Genomic DNA, 13919 nt, shown 5'->3' with positions numbered 1-13919 from the left:
AAAATATATCTTTCTCCATTCAAGTGGATGGTAAGACAGAGATAAAAATATTTGTGACAGATATATTTTTGAAGCGGTGAAAACCGCTTCCTATGAGTGGCTTTGTGTGTATCACGCCCATATATGGTCATTTTAGTCCAGAATGAACAGGCTTTTTCAAAAACAGAATGTCCGTTTAATTACCACTAGCCTACAGCCCCCTGCGGGGGCCTGGCCCCTTTGTGTGTGTGCCTGTTAGTCCCCCTTGGTGTGAAGCAGACAGACTGTGATGTTGCTCTCTCTGGAACTGCCCCCGGACTGGGAGTGCCCTGCTTGTTGACGCCCATTTGTGATGTAAATCGCATCACAGGACAGCCGCCTACAGGCCAAAATCTGGGAAAATATTTTAAACATTTGGGGATTATGAGAAGTAGAGACACATCTGAAGGTGATAAAGTTGATGTTGGGCAAGGTACATGCGTTATTGATTTTTGTATTGTGTTTTTTAGACAATTGAGCAACTGCTGAACGTGGAGTTACAGATGGACGGTCGGACCAACCAGCATACACACTATTTTTTGGGGCGATTCTAATTAGGTTGTGGGATATATGGTGATCTCAGATCTCAGTCTCAGGACTTTTTATATATTTTTTTAAAACCTATTATACCGGCTGTCATACCTGCTCTCCAGACAATTGTAGTTGGCAGGTAAGGAACGTGTGTGCAAAATTTGGCATGGATCGGGGCAACGGTTGCGGAGATATGAGCAGGGCAAGAGTGTGACGTGTGAGGTGTGACAGACAGACGGACAGACTGACGGACTGACAGACTGACAGTTTGTGCAGGGTTTGATTGCGACCGTAGGTCGCATTTACTATCAAAACCTGCACAAAGTGTGAGTGAGTCCGTCAGTCCGTCCGTCAGTCTGTCTGTCACACCTCACACGTCACACTTTTTCCCTGCTTATATCTCCGCAACCGTTGCCCCGATCCATGCCAAATTTTGCACACACGTTCCTTGGCTGCCAAACTACAACCTCCAAGGACCCCCGGAGCTCCAGGGACCCCCAGGTCCCTAAGGGACCCCCAGATGTAAAAAATGACCAAATGCGCAAACATGACCAAATGACCACCCCAACGGGGCTGCTCACGGGGAATTCCCGGGGACCACCCACTCCTGGTGCTCCAGAACGGATGCAAAAGTGGTGGCGCCCCCAGTGGAGGACCCCCTACACTGCAGCTCACATAAAATGCCGTAACTCCGGCTAGGAGCGACCGGGACAGCCGGGGCCGGTACCTATTCGTCCGCCTTGCCGGCGCGGAGACCCCACCCCTCATTTCTCACATGGCCCTCTTCTAGGGCCACCATGAGGCCGATTCTTGCAAAACACATTTTTGGACACTGCTCCTACAGATTTTGCCCTAAAATCACGAAAATCACTACACAGTATGTCTACACTCATGTCATCAACATGGATCAGGAAGACTTAGGCAAAACACATTTTTGCCCTATTTGTGGAGATAAGTGACCTACGGTCGCTTATCTCCCGATTAGGGAGCCTTACTGGTAGTAAATGCGACCTACGGTCGCAACTAAGATTCACCGCTTCACTTCAAACCGAGGTTTGATTTTTTTATCTGTATCTTACCATCCACTTGAATGGAGAAAGATATTGTATCTGTTTATCTGGGGAATGGGCTTTCTTCAATCCTCGTTTGGTATCGCGATGCCCCAGTTGCCTTAAAGTTAAAGCTCCAAACAGAACAAACTAATTAGGATCGTTTGGTCTTCCCCTTCGGGCCCACCTTAAAGGACCATTTTAATGGTTCTAAAGAACCCTTGCCCACTTGAACCTTACAGGGTACGACACTTCAATCGACCAGGGTCTCCCAAAGGTTTATAATTGTGGGCCAAATACGGCCAATATGGATTTATAATTTCAAAACTTTGTATTTATTTATTTCAGAATAAATAAATTCAATGTACGAAATCCAGATATTTTCTTCTTCTTGAGGAAACAATTATAGAAGAAGTAAACTAATAAGTGAGCATTTAGGTAAGTAGGCTATGAATATAGGGCTTTTCCTTACTCAATCTAAACATGGCACCTCATTAAACACAATGGATGAAATAAACATCTCCAATGTGATTCATTTACACTTTCATACCAATACTCACCCTCATAACTTCCGGGTACCATGATGTCATGCGCATAACCTCTATATGGAGACCTCTGTATTTTTCAGTCCTTGGCCCCTTATTTCCATATTATGGAGATCCCTGATGTCATCAGTATATTCCAATTAAGATTGCCCATACTGTATATGGGCAGTGTTGCATTGGTGCAACCAGGGAGTCCCCATAGCTAAATGATAGTTAGGAACCAAATGGACCCTTATGGATCTGTAACTCAGAGAGTGTACAAATGGAACCAAATGGACCATAACGGGTTAAAGGGGCCATTTAATTCCATTTGTACACACTCAGAGTTAGATTAACATTGATTTTACGATATAAATTGGGGTCTCTGAGATAGAAATGCCATTAAATGGGGGTCTGTAGCCTAATGCATGTCGAAATTAAAATGGTTGAGAATCACTGCTAGAGCTGTACAAATCTTATCTTGTGGGGGTCCCTGACATATGTTATCAAATGGGGGTCCGCTTATAAGTGTCAATTTCAATTTGGGAGTCCTTGACATGAAAAGGTTTGAGAACCACTGCCCTATTTACTGTACAAGCTCACAATAAAGGTTGCATATAGTGACTGACCGAGCTTGTGGATGTAGATTATCTATTTGGCTATAGTACTATTAATGGTTCTCAAAATGGGGTGCGGAGGCTGAAGAGCTTTTAGTGGCACCCCCTGGAAAAATTAGTTAAAATAGCAATGAAATCCGTTTTTGGAGCGGTGAAAGCGCTCCCAATAGACAGGTATGTCCGTGGGTGGCTATGTCTCTATGTCTCTGGGTGGCTATGTCTGTAGCCTGGCAATACCTTGAGTGGCCACACAAGTTAAAGGAGGGGCGCTGTTGTGCAGGCACACATACACACACACACACACACACACACACACACACACACACACACACACATGCAGCAACACTCACCCCCCCCCCCCCCCACACACACACACACACACACACACACGCACGCACGCACGCACGCACACACACACACACACACGCGCACGCAGCAACACTCACCCCCCCCCCCCCCCACACACACACACACACACAACATCATGACACCCCCCCCCCCCACCCACACTCACGCAGCAACACTCACCCCCCCCCCCCACACACACACAACAGCATGACACACACACACACACACACCCCCACCCACACTCACTACACAAATGCACACACACACACACACACACACACGCGCACGCACCAACAATAACCCCCCCCCCCCCCCCCCCCCCACACACACACACACACACACACACAACAGCATGACACATTAAAAAGCTAGCAACATCACTGCATTATAGATCTAGGACAGAATTCATAGATTCATAGAATCAAAAACATAGACCTGGAACTGCTCAAATTCACCGCTCCACTTCGAACCAAGGTTTGATTTTTACCACTTAAACACTATTTTATAGTGGCTTTTCGAGTTGGCTATTCGATTTCAATATATGTTTTGAGTTTGTAGATTGGCAATTGGTGTAGACTGACACAATATGTCCATGTATGGGCATTCCCAGATATGAGCATAATGTGACATCAGGGATCATTATGGGCATAAAAGGGATTGTATTAGTGTGGTTGCCCTAACAGCCAGCGTATCATATGGGAATGCCCATAGGCACTTAACATTGACGTTTGGGCGTAAAATGTATGCTAATTAGTAATGCCAGATGGGACCTCGGGCCGGCCCAGTTAGGGCCAGGCCTTCATTTTCAGGCCCGATGAGAACGCTGAGCTGGTCATTGGATCATTGTGATGTCACAACAGGTCAACTATATCCTTGTGCTGAGCTGGTCATCATTGTGATGTCAGAACAGGTCAGTGGAAATGAATTCTGTCTTGGCCTGCGTGACATGCGGCGTGAGTGACGCATACACACATGCATGCACAGGAGCTGCAGGCTTTTATAGTAAATTCGACCTACAGTCAATATAACTGTAATGCCTACTAAGTCGCAAAAAGAGTCAGTAGTAGAGGGATGGGACGATGAGCGATATTATCGTGATAAAAAAAACACTCATGATAATCGTATCATGGAGATTACATTTATCGTGATATCGTCCTCTGTTATGCACCGGGATCAATTCACCTTTTATTTGCCGAGCTGCATATCCGGTACCACTTAAACCCTCTATAATTGGTTAAAGTTACTTCGAATATACGTACTTGATAGTCTTTTTCACTCTATGAAATGTCTTAGCCAAAAAATAGCTTACACCGCTTACAACGTGTCGCAGATCAGCTATTTTTTGGCACGTTTTGCCCCAGTTTAATGGATTTTGATTATCGTGATATGGTAAATCAAGATTTCTACAGACTAGGGATTGGACGAAAGACTAAATCTTGATTTACCATATCACGATAATCAAAATCCATTAAACTGGGGCAAAACATGTGCCAAAAAATAGCTGATCTGCGACACGTTGTAAGCTTGTAGATCGGCTATTTTGGTTACACACCTCTATTCAGAAACACCTCTATTCTGAAGATTGACTGCCATTACCAGTAGGAGTCATGAGGAGTCAGTAGGAGGAGCGCTTCCAAACTCCAAAGCTTCACGCTGATTTATGTTTTGCCAGTCAGTCTGTCCATTGTGCTGAACCTTAGTGGCACACTACACAACTCTTGCGGGGTCCCTGGTGCAAAATATTTTCTGCAAAAACGCACAACTACCAATATTTACAAGTTTCTTTACAGAAAAACATCTTCAAACTGCTGCAGTGAGATTCCACTGTTCCATAGCCTAAAGGGATGAGACCTTCTGATTTGCGAGGCAGTTTCAAACTGAAACCTCAAAATAAAGTGATCGAAAATGAATGATTTCACTGCGACAAGATAGTTCTTTAAGGAGACATTTCTGATTCCTCAAAGAACTTGAATTCTCTAGAACCTTATGAAAACATGGCAAACCATTCACTAGATGAAACAGTTCCTTAATGGGTTGTTTTCTTTGCGGGACCATATAGCTGTTTCAAACCCCATTATTTTTCTGTGCAACAAATGCAAAAAAAAAAGTGCACCAACATTTAATTTACCGTAATTTGATAGCCATCTTTGACAGATATAAAACAAAACAAAAACATCCGGTCGCACACCACGGCCAAAAGGATAACTGCAATGTAAGAGCTTATTTCCACTGAGGTCCTTGAGAGAGAGAGAGTGTGTGTGTGTGTGTGTGTGTGTGTGTGTGTGTGTGTGTGTGTGTGTGTAGGGGGTGTGAGGAGCAGAGGGAGCTTCACTAGAATTAAATGAAAATAAAGGCAATACACAAACATTTTAACCCATTCGGGCCGGGAACACATTTTAGTGTAGTACAGTACATGTACAGTATGTAGCAACATATTAGTTTTTGTAATTTTTGAATATTTGACTTTTTTCAGATCAGGCCTAAATGGGTAACAATCAAATTATGTAGACTACTTTACAAAACATCATTCCAAATCTGTCTAAAAAAACTCAAATCAAAATGTACCCTATTTCAACTGCAGTAAGGTAGAGCATGGTGATTGTAGTATGATAGAGCAATTCAATATATTGTACAGTGAAAACAAAAATATGTAAAAGAATGAAAAGTAAACATAAATTATGTTGATTTACTTGTAGCCTCGGAAACCCAGGCATTTTATTTTGGCGATAATTTACTTGGGACACGTTGAGATATCTTGGCAACTCAGATGTCTGAGAAAAGCTCTAATTAATTGTTTAATTATGTTGAACTATCTATCCCTCTTATGAATGAGCATGTGTGCCCTCAAACTTGTTTTGAATTTTAAGGTTTTTCCACAAACTTTACAAGTAATGGAGTCTCCCCCTGTATGAACCTTCATGTGTTCTTTCAGATACCTCACCTGATTAAAAGGTTTACCACAAACTGTACAACTACAGGATTCCTCCTTTGTATGAATCTTCATGTGTGCCTTCAAAGTGGCATTGTCTAAAAAACGTTTTTCACAAACTTTACAAATAAAGGGACGTGGGCGATACCTTGGATAACGTTTTGTGTGACTTTTCAAATGCACCGTCAAATTACGTTCATGTAGAAAACCTTTGCCACAAACTGTACAAGTAAATGGCCGTGGACGCTTTGTGTGAATCTTTGTGTGTGCTTTCAGATAACTCATTCGACTGAAGACTTTTCCACACACTGAACAATTATAGTTTTCTCCCTCTGAATGTAACCTTGTGTGTTTCTTCAGAGTTCCACGATGCATAAATAATTTGCCACAAACTTCACAAACCCAGGTTTCTGTACTTCTTTCCCCTGTATGTTTCATCATGTGCGTCTTAAGACCTGAACTATGATAAAAGCTTTCGTCACACAATGTACACTCATATGGTTTTTCTCCTGAATGAAGCCTCATGTGTATGTTTAAAGAACCTTTTGTTGAATAGTCTTTGCCACAAACTTTACAAATAATGGGTTTTCCCTTTTTATGAATCTGTATCGTGTGATTCCTTAGAGTTATCAAAGAAGAATACGTTTTGCCACATTCTTTACAAGTTGAGATAGGAGGAAGGAGCTGGTCATCACTAGTTGGTTGTGGTGCTCCACGTTTCACTGCCCCCACTGATCTTTGAAGTGGATCATCTGGTTCCTCCTCGACCAGACTGCAGCTCCTCTCCTGCTGTTCAGGAGAAACCTCTTTACACACAGAGGCAAAAGGAGAAATCATTACAATGACATTTCCCAAGTGGTTTCCTCTGCTTTGGTGATGTGGTAGTTGGCCTGTTTTTTATTCATGTGTGAGATGCCATACTAGTGTTATTCCAATTTGATCAGGGTGTTCCTCCACCAGTCTACGCAATGTCCACCTGGGTCAAAAATGTTTTGTGTGTGCATGTATGAGCACGGATCTTCATGTATGGAGAGCTACAAGCTAGCTAATCTCTCGAGACAGCCTCAGAGTCGCTAAAAGGGACAAGTGGGCGACGTGACGATGGCTAGCCAGAATGCAAGCTAGCTGATCTGCAGGCTCACAGCAGTCATATTTAGGAATAACATCCTCCACACACTACTAGTCCTTACCCATTTGAACATATGAGCTCAGAATAAGAGGTTTGTGCCCGCTTCACCCGTTTTATAGTAAGATATTATGATGTTATGATGTCTATAGGGTCACGTGAGACTTGACCAATACAGGAGACCTAGGGATTGCCTATTTAGAGTCTGGTTGGCCGAAATGACATTTGAAGCTCACCAATCCTTAAAGAAGTTGTTTTTTCTCTATTGATTACTCATGCCATCGAGACTTGAGTTCAATAATATGTTTTGTTTTTTGTCGCATTCCTAAGACAAAAATGTGATTACAATAAATGTACCCCCATTTGTTCCAGATGGCATCCTCATGTGTATGTTTAAAGAACCTTTTGGTGAATAGTCTTTGCCACAAACACTACAAATAATGGGGTTTCCCTTTTTATGAATCTGAGACGTGTGATTCCTTAGAGTTATCAAAGAAGCATATGTTTTGCCACATTCTTTACAGGTTAAGCTCCCTGTATGAGTACCTTCCATATCTTTCGTCTTGTGCGACTTCCTTGTATTTAAAGCTGAATGATCTTCCCTGGTCTCATCCCACTCATCATCACTGTCTTCAGTGTCAGATTCAGAACAGTGTGAGATAGGAGAAAGGAGCTGGTCATCACTAGTTGGTTGTGGTGCTCCACGTTTCACTGCCTCCATTGATCTTTGAAGTGGATCATCTGGTTCCTCCTCGACCAGACTGCAGCTCCTCTCCTGCTGTTCAGGGGAAACCTCTTTACACACAGAGGCAAAAGGAGAAATCATTACAATGACATTTCCCAAGTGGTTTCCTCTGCTTTGGTGATGTGGTAGTTGGCCTGTTTTTTATTCATGTGTGAGATGCCATACTAGTGTTATTCCAATTTGATCACGGTGTTCCTCCACCAGTCTACGCAATGTCCACCTGGGTCAAAAATGTTACCAGTTGGGTTCATGCACGTGCCGTACATGCAGGTCTTTTTAGCGGTGCAAAACGCTCCTACATCTAGCTTTGTGTGTGCATGTATGAGCACGGATCTGGAGAGCTACAAGCTAGCTGATCTGCAGGCTCACAGCAGTCATATTTAGGAATAACATCCTCCACACACTTACAGTAGAATTCAATGCATCATTTTATGTATTATACCTACTAGTCCTTACCCGTTTGAACATATGTGCTCCGAATTAGAGGTTTGTGCCCGCTTCCCCCGTTTTATAGTAAGATATTATGATGTTATGATGTCTATAGGGTCACGTGAGACTTGACCAATCATGGAGACCTAGGGATTGCCTATTTAGAGTCTGGTTGGCCGAAATGTCATTTGAAGCTCACCAATCCTTAAAGAAGTAGTTTTTTTCTCTATTGATTAATCATGCCATCGAGACTTGAGTTCAATAATATGTTTTGGTTTTTGTCGCATTCCTAAGACAAAAATGTGATTACAATAAATGTACCCCCATTTGTTCCAGATGGCATCCAGAATCAGTGGGGGTAAATTAACTCTAATCAAGTTTTTGTCTTAGGAATGGTGTGGAGTATTTATTTTGAAGTAATGAAACACCCTGAAACACGACTGTCATCATGACACTCACTGGTTTATCACGATTACTTTATATTCGCTCCTTACGTCTACATAAAAGTTCATATTTCAAGTGCTTAACCCATAGTCACAATGTTACAATATTATACGGGCTCAAAAAGTACTTGTATTTTACGCATTGTTTAATTTTAATTCATTCAATGGCCATTTTATCAGATTTATCTCTACTACGACCATATCTGTTGGGTGCACTCTGATACATTACATTTCTTTTTAGTAAATGGCGGACGATCATATTAAAATGCTTTTTATTATAAAATACAGAAGATACAGGTATTTTTGTGGGCCCGTCCGTACAATATTGAAACTTTGGGGTACGCACTTTATATTTGAAACATGTTTACAACAACGTTTATGTAGACGTAAGGAACAAATATGGATGCAGTAGGCGGATCTAGTTCACGTAGGCCTACATCCTTCCTTGGGCTTGTTAAATATTACATTAAAATGCATTACAAAAGCAATGGTTGTTTGTGTAAATACATTCTGCCAACAGCAACATCCATAGACCAACGTACTACTACTACTAATTATTATTTTTCGCAGTTAACTATGAAAACCGGCACATCCGGACAGGATCTCTTTAGGTTACACCTGACTCTGTGGTTCCCCAGGTTCTATGTTCTCCAGGTTCTATGTTCCCCACTTTCTTACCACCTAACCCTACCCCTACCCCTAACCTCACTAAACTAATGCTGTGAGGTGGGGAACATAGAACCTGGGGAACATAGAACCTGGGGAACATAGAACCTGGGAACATAGGTTGGACCCCGTTCCCCTGACACATCACTGTGACATCACAGGTCTATGGGTTTGTCGCTCTTACATCATGCTCTGACATCACTGTGATGTCAAGGGAACCACTCTTAACAGAATGGATTTGCTGCTCTGACGTCACACTCTTGTGATGTCACACTAACAGAATCCCTTTTATGCCCATATATGGAGTTCCCTGATGTCATCAATATTAAGCCCATATCTAACTTCATATTGGGAATGCCCATACATGGAGGCCACATCGGCCACATACCACACGAACAGAATCCATATATGGCCAAGACAGCCCATATCTGTGCGGCCGGGTCTACATCTCCATGTATGGGCATAACTTTCACATAACGAATAACTGAGTAGGCCTAAGCATGTTTGGGCTCTCATATAGATTCTCCTATATAGATTTGAATGGGGGAGATTTTAGTATCAATGGCACGGAAAGGGCTTTTCCGTACTGTATGCACAGAAAGGCAGTGTGTCATTCTGTGCTCTTTGTATGAGTTGGGGTGCGACCAGGTTGAGTGTAACATGTATATTTACCGGTGTCCTCAGGCTGCGCCATTGACTCACTGTGTGTGATTTTCTGGCTACTGTCCTGGTGGGATCCAGCTGAGATCAGAGATGAGATGTGTATATTAGACACAATGTAAACAGGTATCAGTGAAAATGCATTCGGTAATAAATAGTGACTTCCCATGTAGGTAGTATTAATGAAATGGCAGAATACATTTTGTGGGTCGTCTGTAAAAGAAAAGGGGGAAAAAAAAGTTTGGGAATCCCTGCCATAGACAGTAGACCAAACCATCCTGGTGAATCATTACCATAAAAACTTTGATTCTGTGAAAAGAAAACATTTTAACCGCTAAACACTTAAAGTTAAAGCTCCAAACAGCCCAGAACAAACTAATTAGGGTTGTGCTTGGTCTTCCACCTCAGACCCACCTTACCGATCATCACCACGAAAGCGTGGGGTGGCTCAAAGTAGCTGACAGAGTACAGCATCTTGCAATGGGCCTGGTGTACAAGATTCACTACACCTCCATGTACCTGGCAAACTACTTCTTAAAGGTCAAGGATGTTCACGATCACAACACCAGAGGCAGCTCCACTAATCATCATCAACGTAGATTTAACACTAAACAAGGCGCTAACTCGTTCTCCTGCTATACCATCAACATGTGGAACGCCCTTCGGCCTAGGAGAGCAAATCCCTAGCCTCCTTCAAAATTGGTATGAAAAGTCACCTTCAGACAGCTGCTACCCGTGACTTGTAAATAGACTAAGCCCCCATGCTCCCCCCCCCCCCCCCCCCTTTTCTTTTTTTTCTGCCTTTGTATTTGATGCTATGCTTTTGAAACTGATATTATCCTAGATAAAGTACTATGTTCTATCCGTCTGTCTTTCAATGTTATATGAGATACTTAAAGTGTGGTTCCTGTAGAAATAACCCACTAAGCACGCTGTCTAAAAGTGGTCTAATAAATTATTAATACCACTGTGGTATAGATTTGAAAGTTTTTTTGTTGTCTAAACTTAAACTAGACGACTAATAGACGTCTAACAGTCGTCTAAATGCAGACCGTCTAAATGCAGACCGTCTATATTTATTCGACTATTAGACGTCTATTAGTCGTCTAATCTAAGTTTAGACGACAAAAAACTTTCAAATCTATACCACTATTAGACCACTTTTAGACGGCGTGCTTAGTGGGAAGCCTCGGCTTTCTAGGATCTCCTTTTAGTTGACCTTGTACCAGTGATTTGTACTGTCATGAAACTGTACTTTTTTCTATTGCAAACTTCTAATAAATTCTTCAATCAATCAATCAATAACTCATCTATGTATAGGCCTACAGTATAACACATGTTACACATACTGTATAATATGTAAGCCTATAAAGTATGTTACACATGTAGGAACTCCCTGAAATTAAAGTTTTCGTTGTCAAGTCAAGTGATTCCACTTTTGTTTTGGCAATGTTAACACATCTTTTTCTCATGCCATCCGGTCGTTCATTGTAGTGAACGGAGATGATGCGATGACGCGACTCTCCACTAGAGGGGTAAATTCAGGAAACTCGAGAAAAAAAGGCTTTTTATTAAACAATCCGGGAGCGGCGTGTAATTATCGTTGAACGGTGCCATTTCTGAGTAAAAGGAGACTTGGGTAAGCACTTTATTTTTTTAAATCTGACGTTTGTAGCTCAAACCGTTGAGCCATGAATACCCCACTGGTTCTCAGGTTGAGGGGGAAACATGACGGTCATGTATGTATTCTGGGCTACAGCAGAACTAGCCCTGAAACATTAAGGCCTACACAAAAAATTAAATCACGATCGGCGGTGACTTTTACATCAACTAATAAAACAAACCTGTGATAAATAATGTCTGATGTGATCTGGTTTTCATCTCCTGCCCTGATGCGTTCAGCCTATCTGATCAAGAGGGTTGAAGTCCTCCTCGTTCAGCTAGCAGTGCGACAGAAGCAGGAGCAGAGCAGCAGCGTCGCCAGCAACACTTCCAGTAGTTCCGTTAGTAGGCCTAAACTTCAAAATAAAAGCGAAGTCGTTTCAACAAACCGGATGGCCTAATGTAACTCTGAGAGTTTACACATGGAACTAAATGACCCCTTAACCCGTTATGGTCCATTTGGTTCCATTTGTACACTCTTTGAGTTACAGACCCATAAGGGTCCAACGTTCCTAACTATCATTTAGTTATGGGGAGTTGGGGACCCCCTGGAACTCCTTCAAGGACCTCTGGGGGTCCCCGGACCCCACTTTGAGAACAAATGAAATAGGGTATTTTTGCTATGTTACTTACAATGACATTGTCCATAATGTTTTTATTGCTTCAATTTGCTTGTTCTTGTATTGTTTTATTGTATTGTAACTGATATGGATCTTCCTGGGTCTGAAATAAAGATGTAATTGATTGTCCAAAATAGGTATGCATATCAATAGACCTGTATACAGTAGGTGTTAAGCGACATGCACGTGATGGCATTAAATCGAGCGTCCACCCAAACATTGAATCACAAATGCAACACTGCCCATATATGGGCAATTTGGAATATACTGATGACATCATTGATCTTCATATATGGAAATAAGGGGCCAAGGACTTAAAAATACAGAGATCTCCATAAAGAGGTTATGCACGTGACATCATGGTACCCAGAAGTTATGAGGGAACATCTACTAAAAGTCGCAAAAAAACAGTCAGTAGGAGTCAGTAGGAGTGAGTAGCTTCATGCTGCTTATGTTTTGACTCTCCGTCTGTACATTGTGCTGATCCTTAGTATAGTGGCATATGATATGCATACCCTCTAGTCTACATCAGTGGTTCTCAACCTTTTCAGGCCACGACCCCCAAAATAATCATATTTTAACTGGGGAGTTGAGTCATTACATTTTGTATAACACAGTTCTATTGTGAAAATAGAAGATCTACATTCTCACAACGCCTCGTAACGAACATGTATTTTCACAATTTCTGCCTCTAATATTTGAAAATGTTTGATTTTACATTTTAGAGGTATTAAAAAGTCCTTAAATTGTCACTTTAGAAATGTGCAGATACCCTCACTTAAACTTTATGTTGGTTTGTTTACTGTTGTGTGAGAAAACAGTGTTGCACATTAAGTTAATAATCTGGGGGGTCCCGACCCACAGGTTGAGAACTGGTCTACATGGTCATAAAAGGGACAAGGACTGACAGACACACAGACCTCCATATATGGGCATATCAGTCACATCGGCGGTAGGTGTCAAACTCTCGATGTGAGGTAGTAGGTATGTACCGTATATATACAGTACATAAGCCATGTACAGTACATAAGCAATTTGAAAATAGCAGCTTTGCGATGCATTGTGAGCTTGTAGATCTGCTATTTTGATTATTTTAATTATTTTTTGAAACATTTTAACTACACAACTCTTGCATGGGAGGTCCCTGGCACGAAATATCTTTCTGCAAAAACTACCAATATTTACAAGCGTCTTTACAGAAAAACATCTTTAAACTGCTGCAGTGAGATTCCACTGTTCCATAGCCTGAAGGGATGAGACCTTCTGATTTGCGAGGCAGTTTCCAACTGAAACCTAAAAATAAAGTGATCGAAAATGACATTTCACTGCGACAAGATGACATTTCTGATTCCTCATAGAACTTGAATTCTCTAGAACCTTATGAAAACATGGCAAACCATTCACTAGATATAATGGGTTATGCTTTCTATGCGTTCTGTGCACAAACATTTAAATTAATTCGATAGCCATCTTTGACATACGAGATATAAAACAAAACAAAAACATCCGTCCGCACACCACCGCCAAAAGGATAACGGCAATGTAAGCGCTT

At 41.8% G+C, this 13919-nt stretch overlaps 1 protein-coding gene across 1 annotated transcript; it reads right to left on the bottom strand.

Annotated features, from left to right (window-relative positions):
• Window positions 1-5023: 5023 nt before the first annotated feature.
• On the bottom strand, window positions 5024-12062 carry LOC308287709 (uncharacterized protein; the record flags this gene model as incomplete). The annotated part of the gene is made up of 5 exons (XM_080728954.1): window positions 11930-12062; window positions 10098-10166; window positions 7689-7937; window positions 6211-6822; window positions 5024-5070 (listed from the first exon to the last, which is right to left on the bottom strand). Exons 1-5 carry the CDS (start codon window positions 11964-11966, stop codon window positions 5024-5026), a joined length of 1014 nt encoding a protein of 337 aa, XP_080585080.1. The 5' UTR covers window positions 11967-12062.
• Window positions 12063-13919: the final 1857 nt, after the last annotated feature.

This window comes from Nannobrachium achirus (assembly GCF_963921795.1).
Source record: "Nannobrachium achirus genome assembly, chromosome: 1".
Taxonomy (NCBI): domain Eukaryota; kingdom Metazoa; phylum Chordata; class Actinopteri; order Myctophiformes; family Myctophidae; genus Nannobrachium; species Nannobrachium achirus.
This window is presented reverse-complemented; position numbering and strand designations above follow the sequence as displayed.